The sequence below is a fragment of the Simochromis diagramma genome, unplaced genomic scaffold (genome assembly GCF_900408965.1).
Source record: "Simochromis diagramma unplaced genomic scaffold, fSimDia1.1 OVJJ01000603.1, whole genome shotgun sequence".
Taxonomy (NCBI): domain Eukaryota; kingdom Metazoa; phylum Chordata; class Actinopteri; order Cichliformes; family Cichlidae; genus Simochromis; species Simochromis diagramma.
The window spans coordinates 12,759,183-12,781,899 of NW_024387414.1; the positions used below are offsets into that span (position 1 = coordinate 12,759,183).

The following is a 22,717-nucleotide window of genomic DNA, read 5'->3' on the forward strand; positions in this document are numbered from 1 at the left end:
AAGCTAAAAATGAGAAAGCTTTGTATATTGTTAGAGTGAATTGTTAAATGTTTGTCATTTTTATGTTTACCATTTGTACAGTGTTTTAACTCTGATGAAAGAAATTCCACTGTCCTTCCCCCGAGATTCTCGAGGTTCTAGGTGGGGGGCTGCAGTCTTTTATCACAGACACATCCTTGTGCTTTTGATGTAAGCTTCCTGCGTTTACGACCCTTTGGTCAGCAGGAGGTCTGACACACACACACACACGCACACACACACACACACACTCTTACTTAGATACAGAAGTTCACACATATACATACAATGCCTTGTCTTGGAATCAAGGGGGCGTGGCTTTGTTCTGACGTGTTTTGTGTGAACTGTCTCTCAATAAAAGGCAGCAGGTGGAGGTCAGATCTAGAGGTCATTTTCGTGGTGGACACAGACAAGGCCTCCCTTGTGCAAATAATCGATCGATCGACTGTCTTGTTTTCTTCATGATGAATAAGTCTCTAGAATTACCGGGGCTTGTGGAAACACAGACCCAACATATATAGGATCATATTATGTGTTATGTGAATAATCTTGTATGATCTGTGATGTAAATGCAAGTGCAAATTCAAACAAATGCTTTAACAAAAGTGAACATTGCAGAATTGTTGTGCCTTGTGATAAGGGCAGACAATGACCTGTTTAATTATGTCATTTCATACACATCTGTTTTAAGAGATGATGGACTATGACTCTTAGGGGATTTGCAATAATGATAACTGTGGTTCAGATAAGACATGATAAGATAAAATAATCCTTTATTAGCTCCACAGGATGGGGGGAAGGGTTCAGTCTTAAAGCGGCACAGAGATAGACGCATAGAGTCAAATAAAAAAAATACTAGTATCTGTAAAAAAATAAAATGTGGTTGTAGTTGTTGTGGTGGTTGTTGTGGAGGTTGTGGTGGTGGTTTCCATCTCCCTTGAACTTTTACCACATGCTGACTCATTACATAAATGAATGGGGAAATTCACGTGTTTACGTCAGGCATTCAGTTTTACTGGAATTGTGTCATCTCCATGACAAATGTAGATGCGTGATTCATGACTAAACATCACTTTAATCCAATCATCTGCACTCCATGACTGTTTCTTTAGCCCATTACAAGCTTGTTTTCTCTTGTTTAGGTGTTAGTACTGGTTTTGTTTGGCTTTTTTGTATGTAAATCCATTTAGCCCATATCTTACAGTTCTCTCACAAATTTGACTACAATTTTTGCCCATTCATTTTTCATTTTCCTGTTGTGCTTGTTTTTCTATTTTCAAAGCATATTTCCGTGTCTTACACATTTTCCCATGTCCACCTGTATAGTTTCGCCTTAATACCTTTTCCGCTTTGATTGAATTTGCTTCAAATTGTAGATACAGCTAACTGACTAACATCTCCATGTTGAATTTCCTTCTTGAAGGACTTTTATATTTAATTTGAATATTTAAACTGACAGATCTCTTGTTGGAGGAATACTTCCTTACAGCAGCTTGTTAAAATTTGCAAACAATCTTTTTTTAATTTTTATTTTGAGTGGTTTGATTTGTGCAGGCATTGATGCAAATTCAAAGATGACTCCATATTAAATGTTTTTATTTTTTTTGTTTTTTTCTGTATGTGATCTAGATTAAAATGCTTTATCAAGTATTGTTGGGTCTGTTTCCACATGCCCCGCTAGTTTAGAGTCAAAAACCAGCTCTTGGAGCTCACACTCCTCACCTGTCCCATAGCCCAAATCCTTCAAAGAGCAGCTTCCCTCGCAGCTATTTATTGACAAACTGTTACAATACACATCACAGCAAAAGCACCTCCCCTCGTAAGACCCCTCTTGGTTACAAAGACAAGGCACTATGTGTGTATGTGTAGGCACGTGTATGTATGTGCAAGAACGTGTGTGTGTGTCTATGTGTGTCCATGTGTGTGTGTTTGAGTGAGTGTGTGAGAATGTGTGTGCACACGTGTGTATGTGACCTCCTGCTCACCAAAAGGGTCATAAAAGCAGGAAGCTACAACACAAGAAACAGATCTTCCAGATAGAATGTATCTGCAGTAAAACCTCCCCCAGCACAGAGTGGCTGGAGAGGTGGTCAGAAACAAAGGAATGGCTTTGATCCTACAGTTTGAACCAAGACTTACAAATTTAAGAAACACAATGACAACATTCAACAATTAGACTTAACAAGTATTAAATCCACTAACCTCAGCCAAGGAAGAGTTATGGAGGACTTTTGTCTTTCACCAACAGCATTACTGATTGGACTACAGGCAGCCATTTCAGCCTTGTTACGCATAAGCCTCACTTTGTTCACACTGTGGGTGTGTTTATGGGTGTCATCAACATCACACATAAATAATAAATTATACTGATGGAGATCACTTAATCTGTTACTCAGTGATAATGATAAGCTACATTAAGGCATTATAATCCTAAAATTCCAATTAAACACCTAAAAACCAATCAAATATACCCACACATGCTCTCATCTCTAGTCATTAGAATCTTGAAGTTTTCATTTGACCTCTGTCCACATGTATTTTATTAGTTGTATCTTGGCCTGTCGATCCGTCAGTGAAATGGAATGATTTTATGTCATTTTTGAGATTAAGTTTAAAATGATAATAAGGTGAAAAACCAAACTAACTTCAGATCTGGTTAGAATTATATTTGGTTTTGAGTGAGTTAAGAATGTGTATATTTGTACAGATTGGGATCCATTATGTGTCTCAACAACTTTAGAAGTTAACACAGGATCAATTATTTATACAAGTTCACACTTTACTGGGTCTTACCGGGAATGCTACTATGTGCTTCTTTGTGATTTTTGCAGCAGCTAAACAACACATTGAAACAATGCTGGTCTGAACCAGAGATGGGCAGTAACGCGTTACTTGTAATGCATTACTGTAATCTGATTACTTTTTTCAAGTAACGAGTAAAGTAAGGGATTACTATTGCAAAATCGGTAATTAGATTACCGTTACTTTCCCGTAGGAACGCTGCGTTACTGCGTTACTAAAACCGTGATTTTTTTGCGAGAATGTCTCATGACAGTGACGTAAGCGAGTGCGCCTTTGGTGACAACAGCTGTGTGCAGATCAACAATGGATCATATATCGATTGTGGGAGAGAGTATGAGCGTGCAGCGTTTAAAGCGTGCAAGTACTGACCTTATTTTAAGTTTGATTCCATAAAATGTGACAAAAACATTAGCGTCCGTCGTGCGTGGGAAGAAAACTTTTTACAGCGAAAAAAACCCCTAAACTTCCAAGCTAGCACCGAGTGCGCAACGACGTAATGGGAAATTCACAGAGAAACTCGCGGATTCTTCAACTGACCGCGCTGACGGCACACCTGCACCAGGGTAAACCTCCGCCTACCGCAGTCCTGTTTTACAGGTGAAAATAGAGCAACAGGACCGCTGAGTCTTTGACTTTATTTATTTTCTGCTGTGTTTTACTTGCATCTATTTGAAAGACTGAGTGTAAACACAAAAGATGTTTTATTTTATGTGCTGAAATGTGCAGAAAATAGGTTTAAATGTTAAACAAATTTCTTCCAGTCAGAGAATGTTGCATATAATTAAATTTTTGCTTGATGCATAAAGTTAAAAGATTAAAACTGATAAAACAAGTTAAAAAAAAGAGACTTTTCCATTTGATTACATTTTGTATGATGGATTATGCAAAAAAAGTAGAATTGGGCTGAAATGATCTATCGCTTTATCACCTCTTCAGGTTGTAAATCGTGTTTTTAAAAAGTAACTAAGTAACTAAGTAAACAATTACTTTTGAAAATAAGTAATCAGTAAAGTAACGGGGTTACTTTTTGGGGGAAGTAATCAGTAATTAGTTACTGATTACTTTTTTCAAGTAACTTGACCAACACTGGTCTGAACATTCTGTCCTCCAGGAGATGTTTAACTCTAACACCATCAATGTGTCACAAGAAAAAAAACAACAAAGGTGAGGAGGATTACTGCAACAATTACAAAGGAATATACCCTCTAGTGATTGATGAAAAAGTGTTTAGTGTTAAACTAGAATTCCTAGACACTTTTGCTGTCTTCATTGTTCCTGCTACTCGTATGTAACTTTGAAATTGGCAGGATATTAAAAAGGCCTATAATGTTCAAGCTGCTTGAGTTGAGTTGGCTCCACTTGTATGTTCCTCAGCTTGATGCAACCTTTCCTGAAAAATATGATTAACCACATTTTTGGGAAATCTCAGTTCAAAATCCCTGCCAAATCTGTTGAAAAAAAGAAATTACATAAATAGAACCTGTCTAACAAACTAGTAATTTAAAAGATATCAAAAAGCAGCACATCATGCACTGTAAAATCTAATTAGTTCCCAGAACTAAAAAAAATTGAGGAAACTCGTTGCCTCAAAAAAATTGAGTAAAGCTTAGCTAAAAATGACTAAATTAGGACAACTTATTTATTTTGAGTACTCTGTACAGGCTCATTTGTTCCCAGAACTCAAGAAAATTGGATCAAGTTTACGTAAGATGACCAAGTTAGGGCAACTTACTCATTTTGAGTACACTGTACAGCCTTGTTAGTTCCCAGAACTCAAAAAAATTGAGGAAACTCGTTGCCTCAAAAAAACTAAGTAAAGCTTACTTAAGATGACTGTTAGGACAACTTATTCATTGCAAGTCTGCAGTATTAAGAATAACTTGATATTTCTGACTGTACAATACTAATTGTTTACCTACTGACAAAAATTTCAAGTTCAACTAAATGAAAAAACAATTTGTGGTAACCTGAATATGATTAAAAATAATTAACAAAACTTTTTGTAATGATGTTAAAATCAGCCCAACTTTTATTTTCAAACACAACAAAGTATAACAGCCAACATACTGGACACTGTTCTGCTGAACAACACTGTTATATTACTGTTATAATCTCACAATGAAACAAAGTCTCAGATGTAATTATTCTGAAAATAAGTTTAGGCCTACCACAAGTCTGTTTTGTACTTACATTACTTATATAATCAAAATAAAATATTTGTTGTTCTGTCACAAGTGCAGTCTCTGATTTAAACAACACATTTGTTTTTCATTCCAACACATGAGCTGGAATGTTGTAATGTTTTAAGGATGCTTGTTTCCAGTCCAGGCATTACTGCCTGAATGACTATCATGGATCGATGTGATCCAAATGTAGGTGCAGAAGAAAGTCTTTAACTTCCCTTAAGTACAGTGGCAGTGGATGTGGGTTGGAGATGCAATGAGCTTGAACCTGCAGGCGACCATCTTCACTGACCACACCATCTGTGACGGAGGACTCATCTCTCCTGGTGTCCTGCAAGCAAACAATCATATTTTTTGGAACATGAACTTAATTGCTTTCTTAAAACATTTTTTTCTGCATTTGGTATAAAACAGACTCCAATTTACACAATCTCAGGCTCCCTCCCCACCGGAGAGGTGACATTCAATGTCCCAATTGTCAGTCTGGATAGCCCTGACCCCCACCCGACACACAATAATGTCATAAAAGCATCATTTTGAAAGGGCTATGCAAACATGGCCAATAACTTTCATTCTAATGATGTGCAAAATGATTTGGGAACAAAACAAATTTTGCTGTTAGAAAACTTGCAGACTTCACTATATACAGTGTAGACCCTCTAAACTAAGTTTGGGGGATGTGATCTTTCAAGAAATGCAGACCAAACTGTTGTTGTTTGTTTACTTACACAGCATGTCTTGTAGAATTAACTGGAGTCAACAGCAACAGCATAGTGCAGTCATATCTCAAGTCTAATAACAGAAGACAGGAAAAGATCAGTAAAGAAACAACTTCCCCAAACCAAAGCACAAATAAAACAATAAGTAAAACAGGCTGATCTAAAGTATGATTAAAGTTCAGCCTGATTAATATAAATGTCACTGACAGTTGCTAATATATTGGAAAACCAAAATACTTACCACTGAGTTGATGTCTTTCTGTCCAACTACAGGAGTGCTGGTCCCCAGCCTCAAAGACAGTAAGAAGCAAGCAGAGGGAGAAAAAACAGAACATTTTTCAGAAACTGATTTGATCCTTAATGGCTGTGCAATCATTGTAACATAGAGTTTGCTTATGTTGTTAAATAAAGGCTAGATTTGACATTAATAGATGCCACAGATGTTCAAAAGCTGCCACAAAGCATGAAAAAAAATGGACGTCTCCGAAAACGTTTTGCAAATATGTGATGTCTTGATAAATCAAGCAGATATTTGAACTTTACACAGCTACATTCTCGCCTGAAAATATCTTAAAAATTTATTTTGTGACCCAGAAAAAGTAATAAGTTTTTTAGCCGCGCTCCTCCGCCATTGCCATGCTTACAAGTACGCACAGGCTCCGACAACCGGCTGACAAATGCATCCTGCTTTTCCCCAGACTACCCTTTCTGGGTCACAAAATAACCTTTTAAGATATTTTCAGGCGAGAATGTAGCTGTGTAATGCTGAAATATCTACTTCATTTATCAAAATATCACATATTTGCAAAAGTGCTTCCACGTTTTCGGAGAGCTCTGTTATCCACCAGCAGCTGACCGGGAGGTCAAGGCTCGATAGAGTCCGGGAGCACAGCTAACTCCTGGCTATTCTTTTCAACCCCCCTGCACTCTTTTGCTACTCAGGTTAAACATGATATATATAGTTAGTTAGTTAGTTAGTTATGGCTATGGATTGAAAATACCCCCACCCCTAACGGCTGCACCTCACAAAGAATTTTGTCTGGGCTCTTATCTCACTTTTTTTTATTTCAAACAATCAACAGAAAATTTCACCGACATAGTTTTATGTAAGGTTTTTAAGGCTGTTGTGTTAATTTTTAAGTAACATGAGCCCAGCTGCAGCAGCAACGCTAGGCTAACACTAACTAGATAGCAAGATTATAAACCTGGTGCTAAACTAAGAGAAGCCACAAAATCAGTTTGAATAAGAGTAAACATTTACTCACCAAGTCAGTGTATCAGGTAAAGATTCACAGCAATGACAATAATCTCTTGAGCTGACGCTTCTCCAGGTTTGCTCAACATATTCCATAACAAATGCTGGCACCATGAACATGCGGACTGATCCGAGAGGGAGGAGGACGGTAGTCATGTGGCATTTTCAAAACACATTTTTCATCCTTCCGCCCTGAGAAGCAAAACTTCCAGCTTATTTAGTTTTTCTAAGTTTAGACAACTCAAATAAATTGAGTTTATCAGCATTTTTGCATAAAAAGTACTGGTAACTTATTTAAATCGAGTTCTAATAACAAATTGATAAAAATTGAGTTCAGCCTATTTAATATTTTTAATTAAACACATTTTACAGTGTGCCATGATCTAAAGAAACCCAAGAACAACTGAGATTTGCATTGTGGGCTACTTTTTGTGAAAACTTTTGAATTTATCAGTGAGAGAATAAAAATCCTCATCTCAATCATGTTTAATATCTAAGCAATAATATCTTCAATAAAAGGACTGAATAAATTCCTTGAGGAAGATTGCTGAAACTATCAGAATGGAAGTGAGGGAATTAATCAAGAGGGAAAAACTAGAGAGACAACTATGTTTGCATCTGCAAAAAAAAAAAAAAAAGACCACATAAAAGAGTGGGCACCCAGAGGGAATGTAACCAGGATTTTATTTTAACTTCAGACACTGGCTTCCTCTAGTTCTTGCAGCTTTTGGAGTACCTACGGAATACAAAGGAAATGTTTAAAACGCTTTAAGGAGAATTTGAACCTTTGCCGCAGACACAGTTATAATCTGCTAACACAAAAACACACTGGCGTATGAACTCAGTAACCCTGAGACCCAGAACTTATGACCACGTTTCAGACAAATACAAGGGGGAGGGGGTTTAGGATCTGACTGAGTGAGTTTTCACCAACAAAATTTAGAACAGTTTGTGAGAAAGTAAGAGTATTTACTGCAGTGAGAACTTTCAGTTTGACAGATTGGCAGACACTTTCATTCACTGAAACTCCAGAAACAGTCCCTTACTCTCATAAGCCTTTACTGAAATACTTGGAAAATCAAAGTTTTAACTCTAGAGTGTTATTGGCTTTTTCATTTTTATGTTGCAAACCCAGGACAGGAAAGTTACCAATATATGATTCATGGGTAGAGCTATGTTGAAAACAAATATTTACAGATATATATATAGTTTAAAAAACATTGAAGCTACACAATTCAATAAAAGCTTAATAATTACTAAATAAGTAAAATGGAATAAAACTGCTGTATTAAAGCCTTAAAAAAAAGCAGATTTAGGGCATTACATGTAACATTACATATTGGTTTTTGTTGTTTTTTTAATTGACATTTTAGAATCACTATACAATGCCATCAACTTCAGCTATCTTTCAGTACATATATTTTTTTCTTTTTTTCTATATTCAAACAACTGAAATATCCATACAATAAAAATGAAAGAAGAAGAAGAAAAGAAAAAGAAGCAAAACAGAAAACAACAAACAACATAAATAAAAAATACATAAGGAAAAAGAAAAAGGAAAGAAAATAAATAAATAAATATAGGGAGTGTGTTTTTGTTTCCCTTAATATAACTAATATTTCCTCTAGTCTTCTAGTAGTTAACAAAGTCAAAATTATAAGCAAAAACTGGCCTGCGTTTTCTAATATAGTCCATCCATTTCTTCCATTGTGATACAAACAGGTCCCTCTTGTAGTTCACATCTGCTGTCATTTTCTCCATTCTGTAAATGTCCAATGTGATGTTCATCCACATGTTCATAGTTGGACTCTCTGAAGAAAGCCATTTTTTTGTGATGGCTTTTTTGCCTGCTGCCAGTAAAATATTAAACAAATATTTATCGTTCTGGCATAAGTCCAAATAATAGAGTTTTACTTTCCAAAGGTAAATATCTTCCAAATGTCTCTTGTATTGCCGCATGTATTCCCTTCCAATAAGTTTTAATAACATGACAGTCCCAGAAAATATGATAATGATTTGCATTTGTATTTCCACAATTTCTCCAGCAAACGGGAGGGTTACCTTCATAGTGAGATTTTTGGTGAGGTGTAATAAAATATCTTATCAGGCATTTCCACCCAAATTCCCTCCAGCTCTGTGAGCTGCTACATTTCCATTGATATGCCCATATTGTTGTCCATTCTTCCTCCTTTATCTCTATTCCTCCCTCCATTTCCCATTTTGTTTTGATATACAAGGTTGAGTGTAATTTCATATTTGTTAATCCTTTATAGAGGTCACCTATAATACCTCTATTTTTATTTGAACTATATGCCCTTTTAAATACGTCTAACAGCTGTTTACTTAATTCAGCCTTAGCTTTTATCGTTTTATTGACAAAATGCCTCATCTGTAGATATCTATAAAAATCCTGTGTTTCTAATGAATATTTATCTTTCATTTTATCAAAACTAATTAGTCTCGCTTCCTCCATTACCATACATAAAGCTGTTAATCCTTTATATGTCCAATCTTTGAATCTGGTGTCCAATTTATTTGGAGCAAAATGTGTGTCATATACACACCACTTAAGAACTGCTATATCCTCTTCTAGTTTATATTCTTTTATTACTGTTTCCCAAATTTTAAAAGTCAACTTGACCCTGAATCCTCCCTTAGTTATGCTGCAATAGATGTAGGCTGCCGGGGGATTCCCATGATGCATTGAGTTTTTCCTTTCCAGTCACCTTTCTCACTCACTATGTATTAATAGACCTCTCTGCATTGAATCATATCTGTTATTAACCTCTGTCTCTCTTCCACAGCATGTCTTTATCCTGTCTTCCTTCTCTCACCCCAACCGGTCGCAGCAGATGGCCCCGCCCCTCCCTGAGCCTGGTTCTGCCGGAGGTTTCTTCCTGTTAAAAGGGAGTTTTTCCTTCCCACTGTCGCCAAAGTGCTTGCTCATAGGGGGTCATATGATTGTTGGGTTTTTCTCTGTATCTATGAAGCGCCTTGAGGTGACTTTTGTTGTGATTTGGCGCTATATAAATAAAATTGAATTGAATTGAATCCATGGATTTTCAATAGTTTTTATTAAATCTTGCAGGCTGCTGTCTGCTATAATAGCTTGTATGGGGATGGAAGTCAGACCCTCCTCAATGGCTTTCCATTGAGCATTGTATGAAGGATTACACCAGCATATCATAGGCCTTAATTGTGCTGCCCAATAATATTCCCTAAGAGAAGGTAAGCCCCACCCCCCTTTTCCTTTGTTAAGTTGTAAGGTTTTAAATCTAATTCGGGGTCTTTTTCCTTGCCATATGTATCTTGACAAAATTTTATCCCATTCATTAAACTGTTTCTGGTTAATTTCTATTGGTAATGTTTGAAATAAATATAATAATTTAGGAAGAATATTAATTTTAATTGAGTCTATTCTCGAATATAAACTTAAATATGGAATTAGATTCCATCTCGCTATATCTTCCTTAATTTTCTTTTGTATTGGTAAATAATTTCGTTCTAATAATTCTGTAAGATCCTTAGGTATTATGACTCCTAGATATTTAAAGTACTCTGTTTGCCATGCTAATTGATACTTATTTTTAATTTCTTCTGATGGAATATAATTGTACTTAAGCAATTGTGTTTTACTCATATTAACCCTATATCCAGATAGTTGACCAAAGTATTCAAATGATTGCATTAGTAATTTGATGAATTTGATTTGAACATTACATATTGTAATTACATATTTGCTTCTATTTAAAATCATGTTACATTTTGCAATTTAGCTGCCTTTAATTAAAAGACTTTTTTTTAGTTTTACAGCAAAGTAACCACGACACATCATTATAACTGAGATAGATAGATAGATAGATAGATAGATAGATAGATAGATAGATAGATAGATAGATAGATAGATAGATAGATAGATAGATAGATAGATAGATAGATAGATGCTGAAGAACTGTTATAAATTGTATTTAAGGATCGTGTTATTGTTGATCTTCCAGCCTGTAGATGGCGATAACGGCTTCTGTCCCCAGTTCCCCGAATCATGTGACTTCCACCAAAACAAAGCTACCAGCCAGCTGACGGTGAAAGTACAGAGGTCAGAGGCTGAAACTTTTTAGACTTTTTAGACTGAATGAAACCGCTGCTGTTTTAGGATGAACACGACACTGAAGCACTGGAAAGAGGCGGCCACTCTGATTTTAGCCGCAGGACGCGGGCGTGGTTTCACCCCGAGAGCACCGCTGACAGGGGAAAGCGACTCTGGACAGTCACATCTGCCCCACAGGTCCCCCTTTGATTACGACGTTTTGCTGCTTAAAAGAAGCGGTAAAAGCGGATTCATGCCCAATGCTTATGTGTTTCCTGGGGGAGTGGTGGACGCATCGGATTTTTCCAGTGAGTGGCTGGACATTTTCAGGTCTTTCACTAACTCCCCGACTTTCGGGTTCAGAAGTGTCAAACAGCCTCTGGAGACCAGACCTCCGATCTTTGCTACAGACCGACTGAAACTAGGCTCTCCCATCCCGGGAGAAGTCGCCCTCCGGATCTGCGCGTTGAGGGAAACATTTGAGGAATCTGGCGTACTTCTGGTTGCTCCCAAAATAGAGGAGAAAAAAATGTTAAAAAGCATAAAGGACTTTGGTTACATTGAGCGCTACGGGGTGAATGATCTGTGCAGCAGTGAGCTCACCAAGTGGAGGGCTCTGGTTAACCAGAACCCCTCCAACTTTATCAGGATGTGTAGAGAGCTGCAAGTGTTGCCTAACATCTGGGCTTTACATGAGTGGAGCAACTGGCTGACTCCAGCAGGCCGATATGGGACGACGAGATTTGACACAGCTTTCTTCATCTGCTGCTTGCAGGAGATTCCGCATACGCTACAAGATGATAAGGAAATTGAGCGTTTTCAGGTGATTACATATACCCAGCCAGATTAATGTATATTCTTTATAGACGCATGAAACGCACATGTGACCATCAAAACCTGCTTACCAATTCATTAAAAAAAGGGGTCAGTCATATAATCCAACAGTATCCCAACTAAAATCTGGGATCTAGTAGAGCGACTGACTCCTGAGCTACAGCCACTGAGGGGTGGCTCCTTTCTGATTTTTCTATCTCTTGGTATGGCCATATTATTTAGCAAAGATATAGTATAGCCATACTCAGCACAGATGTCCCTGTATACTATGCCAGGCACTTGGTTATAGGGTTCCATGTATCCCCTGCCTGCTAGCATCTTGCACGCTGCTGTTATGTGGTCATCTCAGGAGCATCTTTGCACAACTTGCACCGAGGGTCTTGCCTGGTGTGGTAGGACACAGCCTCTATCGACCTTTTGCTTATAGCTTGTTCCTATGCTGCCATGATAGAGAAGTGAGAGAAGCAAATAAAAATAAAGAAAACGAGAGATGTCAATTTATTCTTATTAGACAGACCTGCAGATCTTTTTGTCCACAGCCCATGCAATGCCAGGGGACAAAGTAAAGCAAAGAAATGCTCCAAATGTAACAGGAAATGAATTCGGAGAACAAAATTAAGACCTTTCAGTAATCACTGCTAAATACTTTATTGATCCCAGAAAGGAAATGATTGTGTTATAGCAGTGGGATAAGGAATAAAAACAGCACAGTCTGCAGTAAATAAACAACCAAATGAATGTATAAGTGCCACAGGTGCACAGTAAGGGAATTATACTGTTAAATAGTGCAAAAATTTACATAGACTACAATGATAACAAACAAAGAGTAAAACTGAAGCGAATGCAAGAGAATAGTGTAAATTGCATTTACAAAAAAATAAATAAAAGTAAACATGAAAGGGTATAATACAAAAATGTGTGTTTTAGATCTTATTCCTGACAGGTATGTTCACCTGTGACAGAACAAAACCTTATTGTACAGTTTTATAGAGAAATATAGGATTGATTTCCACAATCATTCTTTATGGCAGTGTGTTTGAATCAGTCTGAAGGAGCTCTGCTGCCTCAGTAGTGCGGAGTGGAGTGGGTGAGATTGTCTGTGGTGGAGAGCAGTTTGTTCAGTGACCTCCTGTCCCTCACTAACGGAAACACCTCCAAATTCTTGATAGTGATGCTTACCGCCTTGTGAATCAGTTTCTTGACAATCATGATTTCTGTTTTACGACACAGAGTTTGTTTTTTGTTTTTTTTAAAGAAGCATAGTTGGAAGATGTCATAGACCTAAGAAGTGGTTCGATACTTGCTCCTTTTTAAATTTTCCCAGTGCAGTCAACTTGCCTCTTAAATAATGTTCCTCATAAAAAAAAAAGTGTGATCTCAGAAAATCACACTGTGAGGCTAGCATCTTCTCTGACCTCCCAAGATAAGAACTGATATCACCTGACACTGAACTTCTTTATACAATTCCTCTACTAATCATTAAAATCTTCCAGGTGCCACTGATTACACAAGGATAAGTCAGCGTGAGTAATTCAAAAATGGGGTTTTGCAGCTGAAATTACACAGAAAATGTGGCTACACATTAGTTTAAGTGGGTAAATAACACTAGCTCTTTCGGGTGTCTTTGTACCAGCTGATTGATATTATTTACCAAATCAAAGGTAAGATCACAGTGTTGCAGTTCTAAAACACTTACCCCATCTGTGTGTTTCAGTGGTCCACACCCTCAGAGATCTTGCAGAGCTACCAGGCACAGGAGTTGTGGATTGCGCCTCCACAGTTCTATGAACTCAGCCGCCTGTGCCGCTTCCCTCTGCTAAATGATCTCCACAGCTTCGCCAGCCAGCGTGCCACAGCGGGCTGCGAGCAGTGGATGCCCGTTGTTGTATCAAATGATGAACATCATATATCGCTGCTGCCAGGTGCAGATTTTATCATTATCATTTAATAATTTACACCTATCTATGTTTAATCTTTCATCTTTCATCTCTCTCTCTCTTGGACTGCTTACTCATCCAGGTGATAAACTTTATCCAGTGGACAGCCCAAGAGACTCTGAAGCTGCAAAAAACACAGCCCCTCAATCAAAGGATCATCAGGATGCTTCCCCGCTCCACCGTATTGTCATATCAGATCCATACACTTTAAGGGTACAGATCACCATCACTCCAAAATACAACCACGTCCTCCCTGTTGCACATTCAGCAGTGTCACATGACTCAAAAAGTCAGCTTTGACAACCCTGTGATCCTTGTCCTCCTGTGCCTATGAAATAAAAAGTCACAAAACCAGGCAAATTTACAGTCATATTTTTATATCGGTCTCAGTCATGTTGCTCTCATCACTGTATATTTTATTATGTTAATTTAAATTAGAAATTTTGCAGCGCTTTGAGAGTTAATGTGTTTCAGAATGGCTTGTTTTGGGTAGAAATTCCTAGTACATGAAGCTGGAAGAGAAGAAGAAGACAAACATGGACAGAAGAGAAAGAACATTCAGTCTTCAGCTCAGGCCAAACTTTGCAGGACCTGCCAGACAGCTCATTTAAATAATGGCAGTAATCGTGTCTGTTTTTTACAATGTGTAGTTAGTTTTTACGTCAGGACAAAAAGCAACTTCAAAAATTGTATATGCAGTTTAAAGATTAGACAACTTTTTATTTGCACGGACCTGCCTGCACAGACACAGATGCATTAAGAGGTCAGATTTTTGTTCCAATAAAAATGTATATATAGTTATTGCAATCCAAAGACATGTTCTTCATGACTATACAGAGGACCAGAGTATCCTCAAACTTTGTCGCAGTTGTAGTGAAAGCTGAAGGCTGTGTTTGATCAGTTGTGCTTATTACTGGAAATATAGGTTGATTACAGCAATGCTGTTAATGAAATTTGTTAAATCTGATTAATTTAAACATAAAGGCTGCTGAAAAACACGAGTGTCTTCTTGTGTGTGTTCATGGTTGTCCTTGTGTGGAGGATGCATAAGTAGAAGTTTTCCAGAACAGTGTCCTTCAGGACAAATTGAAGCCTTGTGAGAAATACTTTGTGTAAAATGGGCCACGCAGGATTTTTGCCAATATAAATGAATTTATTATTGAGCATATTTGATCATTATTCATATTAACCTTTCAATAACGCTGCTTTAACCTGCCTTTTTGTGCTATATCTTATGATTATTTGTGATGGACATAAGTAATGAGCCAAATGGTTTGTTCTATTAAAGTTAAGGCTCTCAATTCAGTTCAATCATCACAGTATAACACAAAGTCAGGTAAGTTTCAGGCATATTGTAGGGAACATAGACTGCTGTAAATCAGTTTCATCCATTTTGGTGCAAATCAACGTGATAACACATGCAGTGCTTCCTCTCCTTTGCTGTGATTTTTCAGTAGCATTCTTGTCAATACTGGCAGCATGAAACAGTACCTGAAGCACATTCCTTTTGCACAGGTAGCCCAGCTCCTCCAAGATGGCATACCTGTTTATACTGTCTAAAAAATGTTTCCTGTATCTCCAAACTATCACCGTCAAAAGTGTGGAAGAGCATCAATCCAGCAGCAGGATTAGTATCTGCTTCTTTGTATGAGAAAGAAACACTACCAGAGCTCTGGAAGTGTTTGTTCTGCTCTTTCAAATAGACTTCAAAAGGGCTACTCGTGCATGTTTTTCTTATCAAACAGCCAGACACAGGCTCCATGAGGGTGGTGTGAGGTAGTTTGTTAAACCATCTGAGAAAACAGTTCATATTAACCAGGATTTGAAGTAAAAGTCTGGATATGATTTGTCATGAAATCCAAGACGTAACAAATTTTGTTTCTTGTGGAACATGAGCATCCAAAGATTTTTTTCTTTTAGCTTTCAGTGTTCACTTAACTGTATATTTCACATAACAACAAGCTTTGTACAGATACAAAATTAATTTGAGATAAAAGAGGCCAATGGTTGAATTCACCCCGAGAGTTCCAGTACATTATGCACCAGTCACCTTTTTAGAAAAGGTGCAATTCAGAGGTACACTTTCACTAATTCACACTCAAAATTTAAAATGTAAATAAAGTATATTACAACTTTATTTATGATGTTCTTTCTTCTGTAGTAAGAAAGAACCGAAAAACCACCTGTTTTTCGGGCTGGAAAACTGGTGGTGGCTCAACATACCCATAGCCTTGTCTCACACATTTCTCCAGTACAGTATTTTAAGACAGGATTCTTTTTTCATAACTGTTTTTGGTATCGGCTCTCAAAAACACAAAGTGCACTTTAAATGTGACAGACCACCGTCTGCTGGACTGCTGAGATGACTAGAACAAGTGGGATGAGGCTGAACCAGCACAAGAGATAGATCCAAATATGCTGTCATAATGTCACCTGTGTTCATCAGAAAAAGTACTTTAATGTCACTCTGATCTGATGAAAACATTTCTCCCAGAAAAAAAAAATGAAGAGACACACTGAAGCGAGTCAGCAGCCCTCAGTCTGGTTTTCATCTTTCTGACATATTTTACCTGTCAGCTTGATAAAAGATGCAGAGCTTCTGTCCCCTTTTGCCCTCCCCTGTCCTCACACCTCATCTCTTACTGCTTCAGAGTGCCGTGTGTGTAGGATGGTGGTGGCAGAAAGCGGGTGAGTTGAAATAACGCTGCTGAACCTTCTGTGCTGTTTGCAGAGTATGTTAAGGGTTTCTATGGCAACTCACAGCCTTGAAAACCCACCATCTAAGTCCAGATGAAGTGATGATGCAGTGGTCTGTGTCTGCCAAGTGTGTAGCTCACCTCTTTGTGAACCAGTCTGCTTAGTGTGCTTGTTTCCAAGCGAGCGAATTAAGCAAATACATGGTTTTGTTGTGCATAAGTTAAAATAAAATACCTCCAAACAGCTGTTGAGAAACCTGATTTACTCACCTGTAAAGGTGAGTGATGGAGCACTCTAAATATTTGATGCTGTGGCTATTTTCAGGAACATCTTGCATAACTGAAATTTTTTAAAAAGCAATTTAAAAGACGCATGAAACAGTCTCTGAGTTGCATGTTGCATAAATGCTCCTCTTCCTCTGGAAGTGAGTGGAACAAATTTTAAAGGGCAGCATTTGAGGATGCTTCATTTCATTCTCTACTTAAATCTCCTCCCTCTCATCCTCATGTTTAATTAATTGCTTTTATATTTTTAGATTTCCGGATGACAATGTAAATCTGTCATAAGTTTCGAGAGATTCAAGGTCCATGACTCACTGTTAGAAGAGCATAGTGCCTCTGTGAAATGACAGCAACGATAAACAAGATGTCAGAAAGCCTACTGTGAATCAGATGTGAGTAGAGCATGCCACTGATTTTCACACATCAAAGTCTTGCCAAAGAATGCTTTCAGCTTTTTTGTTAGAAGATTAAATATCTTGCATTTTATCCACTTTGTTTACTCTATTATACTAGTTTCGTTTTTAAATGTTTCTCCACAGAATTTCTGTATTGAGAGGTGGAGAAGAGAGAGAGATTCATTTCCTGGAAACAGGAAATGAATCTGAAACTTGAATACCTTTACAATGTTTTACATATAGTTCATATATATATATACACACATATATATATATGTAAAGGAAGGAGCCTCTGCTTCGAACAGGAATGAGGATGTACGGTACTGTAATTGCATTTAAACATGTGAGATAACTATATTCAGCCTAAGACTCAATTGACTTCAAATGCCATGGGTCCACTTACCATATACAATTAGTACAAGAGGACCTCCTTAATAGTGAAGAAGCTGATCATTAGGGTCCTTTCAGGGCTCATGTGATGTGCAGCTTTTCAGGTGCCAGCATTTAAACAGTCTTTTCATTAGAATTTGCATCAAACTTTTATTTTACTGATACAAGTGTAAATATTTATCTTGAATTATTATTTTTAGTTAAATTGGCTCTTTTGTCAATCTAAATGGACCTCCTGCTGATTTGACTGGTGACCAGCGTCATTAATTCCATGACTGTTTGTTGTTTCACTTATGAAATGAATGAGAGTTTAGTGAACATAAGTTAACCAACTTGCAATGAAGATGAGGAAACTCACAGGATGAACACGGTGGCCTGTTGGGGAAAGAAACTCAGACACCTACTTACATGAATTGGCATGTTTTTTTAAATGAATAATAATGATAACACACAAACACTCTGACACAAAAATGCAATGAGTTTGTGCATAAATCTGGTTTTCTATTTCACTTACATAGACATTATGGCTATGTAAGAAATGAAGTTTTGTGATACCGTCTTCCTGGATATTTTAGCCTGGAGGTATCAAAGTACAAGTTACTGTGATTTCAAACCCAGATTATGACAAAGTTTCAATGACCATTATTATTTTTAGACCAACATGTTTCATCCTTGAAAATTTTACCCACATATACATTTCTGAAAATATCTACATGCATGCTTATACCAACAATTTTGCTATCTTTATTTTTTAAGTGCACTTTTGTCTTTTTGACTTTTTACATTTTTTGTCAAACTTTTGTGGAGTTAAAAAAAGTGGAAGATGTTTTCAATCCTTTGCATAATTCTATTTTATGAATTTTAGGGTGGTTTGACAAGCATTAGATGCATTATCTCTCTATATGTTAAGGTTTTTGTTTTTAGCCCAATGTACTAAAGCATGTGACTTGAAAATATTTCTGGAGCAGCACTCGTTTCTGTTCTGCAAATTAATAACTAACTTGCATTTATATTCATGTTGGGCTAAAGAAAACTGTCTTAGTGTGCATCTACCCTTAACTAACAACCACTTGGGTGGAAACTTTGACTCTGACTGCTTCCAGTTCAACTGGATGCCAGTCCAGGAATACCCTTAAAGGCTCTTAGATGTAAAACTATTAGGGATTTAAGCATAGTCTACTTTCCATTTAAATGAAGTACTATTTTAAACCTAAGGTGGTTAAGTGGTTAATTCCCTTCTTAAAACATCTCTATGTGTGTTAGATGTATAGATCTCTAGCTTAGGTTTGCAGTGATTACAAACTAGGCCTGGACTGGTACACAACTTACCACACCTTCAGACAAAGTGACCTTACAAGCATGCCTGGTCATGTTTGTAAAGCACCTATCAAACTGCAAGCACATTTTCAAGTGTGTTTCGAAGTTTTATTATAATAAATATACTTGATCATATGTACATTTTCGGAAACAGCAGTATATACAAACCTTCTATTCATGTTGCAATGTACATTCAACACTGTGCAAGAAAACCCTGAAAAGGAACATGAGCAGGCTTACAGTGAATGGGTGCGTTATTAAAAGACTGTGAACATCTCTTCGGTCCCAAGGCTCTCATCAAGCACATTGTGATTTGATGCAGTAAAGTAAGATGCAGGCCTATTGCAATCTGGCTATACAGATTATTATGACGCATTAAAACGGTGCTGAAAGGAGTGTAGAAGAGTGCAGATTTGATAACATCCGACCAGTGTGGTTTGACGAGCAGAGATTAACTGTGCTGGCTTCCACTATAGTTTCAATAAGATAACCGTTTTTTAGATGCCCCCCTGTTTGTTTGAGCAGATTTAACTTTTCTGGATGCAAAGCATCAATCCACAGAACATCATGAGAATAGTTAACCGTAGGCTACATTTCTGCTTGAGCTTTTCCACTAATCCACTTGGATTACGTGTTGTTTATATCATCCTGATGGCTAGACTCTGTCACGTAATTTTATGACCTTTTTTCCCACCCTCTTCCAAAAATAAATGGTCCACTGGCCCTCCCCCCAAACATACTTTTTCTACCTCACTCCCATTATTTTCACACTTTGACTATATTGTTCTAGTACATTTTAGCTTATCTAGTGCAATTTCTCGTCTCTGCCAAATACATTCACAAATCAAGGAAAGCTTAATAACTTTTCTGTGTCCACATTATTTTTCAAGCCCAAAAAGCCGCTCTTTCTCTTTCTTATGGGCCTGCAGAGTCTTACCGCTCCCTGGGCAGCTTCACAGGATGTCCATCAGGGTGGGCTTTTGGTTAGACAGTTCACATATTGACGACCAAATAGCCTAGAACCAAGGCGACTATAACGATGACAAAGAATCCAATCACAGCGCAGATTGACGCAAAACCAGTCTCCCTGCTCCCTCCGCCACCTTCTTCTTCTTTGGGCTCTTCTTCGCAGATCGAGATGACACCCACTGAGGAATTCCCTACACTCATGTTGGACTTGAGCTCAGCGCCTGCCTCCTGCTTCGCCTCCACGGCCCACGGCGCCACCTGCACCTTCATCTCCATTTCTTCCATCATCTGGCTCACCTGGGTGATCTCGGCCTGTAGGTCTCTGAGGTCTGCCGTGTCGATATTGCTGTCCGCCTCGTACTTCATATTCTGCACGCTCATGGCCCGGGCCGCCACCGTGGTGGTGCTGCCGGTCATCCCTGTCTGGATGAGGTGTCTTGTGGGCACCTTGAGGGGGAAATCCTGTGCTATCTCTAAGGACCTTTTCATGTCCACCTCAAGAAGCTCCATGCAACTAGAGAACAGCACCCACAGGCGCTCGTACTCGGCCCGATCCTCTTTGCTGATGGTCTTATCTTTGAGCAAAGAAGTCAGTTTAGTCCTGTTGGCCACCGCCAGCTCCTGGGCCTTTTTGCGGGTCTTCTTCAGCTCCTCTCGCAGGTTTTGCGAGTCCGAAGTGCTCCCAAGAGCGATGACCAAATGCCTGTAGCAGGCGGTCACTTTGTTCAAAGCGTCCAGCATTGTTTTGCATTCCTCTTTCCCCATGACTGATAAAAAAAATCTATATCCTTCTTAGAAAATATGAAATGATTTAAAAGGGGGAGCTGCAAACAGCGCGCTTATTCGAACAATGCTTTAGCCACTGACCTCGGTTTAGTTTCCACGGGAGCTCACCAGCCGCTCTCCAAATCCACTCAACGCGCTGGTGAGAGAAAATTCCTCTCTATCCATGCTCCTTCCTGTGCAAGCAGATACAGAGAGTGGCTTAGAAATTAATGCCCCCGTAGCCTGAAAGGCTTTAGATTACCTTTGTGTTTTCCCACACGAGATCATACGGCTCCGCAGCCCGTCTCCTGCAGGACGGATGCGAACGTGAAACAATCCAACCACCCTTTTATGAAATTGCGATCCCGATTCAGCCACAGGTGTCACAACATCCGCCTAACCGTTTGCGTAGAGAGCTCGGCGCCTTTTCTCTTCAGCAGCTTAAAATAAATGTTCAAAGAAAATGCGCTGCCGGACAAGTTAGGTTCGCCATTCAGCGTCCGCGAGGAGCAAAGCGAGCCATTGTTGTTTTGGTTTGTTTTATCTGCATGAGGAGCTGTCCACTTCAGCACCCGATCGATGATTTTTAAATACCAGTAAGCGCCTTCTGTAGTCACATGTGCACGCACAACAGTGCTATTCAGCGACAGGCAGAGGCAGGGAAGCAAAACAGCTTCACTCCCATTGGTTTTTTTTCCACACAGGCGTTTGGTTTACATTCTTCATGCTATTGGCTGCTCTGTCCGTGATGTGGGCAGAACTGCGATGTCTATCAGCAGGGAAGTCAAATCACAAACACCTTAACTCTCTGACAATACCATGGTCATCAGGGTTCCTGCTTACAGTCGGCTGCACGAGGAAAAATAAAGACCGGTGAACCCAGAGAGGAATGTAAAATAAATAAATAAAAAATACGATTGTTATTTATATCATTTTTTACTTAAGTTAAACAATCTATACTTTTAGTATGAATTGTTTAAATGAATGGTTATTTTCTTCCTCTTGGAACTATCCTCAGTCTGTTTCAGTGTTGCCTATTACTTCATCTTCACTGCTGGAGGTTAGGCTAAAGAGCTTTCACTGGTACTCTCTCTCGTTCCCACAGTTCCCTTTCAATGGCCATAAAATAATCAAACTCTGATGCCCTGCAGTATATATATGTGGCTTGTAGACTTCCTGTGTTAACAGAGGCTATATTGCCATCAACATAAAAATGCACTGTAGTTTCAACTAAGCTGCAATAGGTAGCAGCACACCGATAAATCTACCCTAATCTGTAATGTATGCCTGCCATCACTATGTTAGGAACTCTCCAACTTCTTGGTAAAGCCAATAACTAATAATAATAACTAATCCCATGGCAACAACTCACTGCATTTAGACATGTAGACATGGCAAGGATGAATTGCTGTGGTTCAAACTAAGCACCAGAATGGAGAATGAAGGGTATTTAAGTGGTTTTAAATGTGGCATGATTTGTAGTGTCAGACAGGTTCCACTGAGTATTTCAGAAACTGCTGATCTACTGAGATTTTCCCCACATAATCATCTCTAGGGTTTACAGAGAATGACCCAAAAAAGAGAAATTATCCAACCAGTGACAGTTCTGTGGGTGAAAATGCATTCTTGTTACCAGAGGTCAGAGGTGAATGACCAGACTAGTACAGGCTGATGGGAAGACAACAATAACTTAAATAACCACTTGTTACCACCAAGGTTTGCAGAAGAGCATCTTTGATTGCACAACATATTGAACCTTGAAACAGATAGGCTACAGCAGCAGACAGAGCACACTGGGAGCTATTCATGTTAGCTAAGGACAAGGAAGCAAGGTTAGGTTAATTTAGGTTCATTTGTGTGGGCTCATCAAAACAGGAAAACAGAAAACTGGAAAAACATTGGCTGGTCTGACGATTTGATTTCTGCTGCAACACTCAGAGATAGAGTCAGAACTTAGGAATAAATAACACGAAAGCATGGATCCATCCTGCCTTGTGTCAGTGATTCAGGCTCTTGATGGTGGTGTAATGGTGTGTGAGATATTTTTGGCACACTTTGGGCTGTTTCG

General features: G+C 38.4%; 2 protein-coding genes and 1 long non-coding RNA gene across 3 annotated transcripts; 1 reads left to right on the top strand and 2 right to left on the bottom strand.

Annotated features, from left to right (window-relative positions):
• Positions 1–2,896: 2,896 nt before the first annotated feature.
• On the bottom strand, positions 2,897–6,212 carry LOC120721459. Its single transcript, XR_005693169.1, has 3 exons — positions 5,960–6,212; positions 5,156–5,158; positions 2,897–2,909 (listed from the first exon to the last, which is right to left on the bottom strand). It is a non-coding gene; the product is annotated as an uncharacterized LOC120721459 (long non-coding RNA).
• Positions 6,213–11,005: 4,793 nt separating this feature from the next.
• On the top strand, positions 11,006–14,833 carry nudt19 (nudix (nucleoside diphosphate linked moiety X)-type motif 19). The gene is made up of 3 exons (XM_040011883.1): positions 11,006–11,887; positions 13,613–13,820; positions 13,918–14,833. Exons 1-3 carry the CDS (start codon positions 11,132–11,134, stop codon positions 14,133–14,135), a joined length of 1,182 nt encoding a protein of 393 aa, XP_039867817.1. The 5' UTR covers positions 11,006–11,131; the 3' UTR covers positions 14,136–14,833.
• Positions 14,834–17,712: 2,879 nt separating this feature from the next.
• On the bottom strand, positions 17,713–21,306 carry LOC120721512 (regulator of G-protein signaling 9-binding protein). Its single transcript, XM_040011884.1, has one exon. The coding sequence runs from the start codon at positions 20,647–20,649 to the stop codon at positions 19,909–19,911; it is 741 nt and encodes a 246-aa protein (XP_039867818.1). The 5' UTR covers positions 20,650–21,306; the 3' UTR covers positions 17,713–19,908.
• Positions 21,307–22,717: the final 1,411 nt, after the last annotated feature.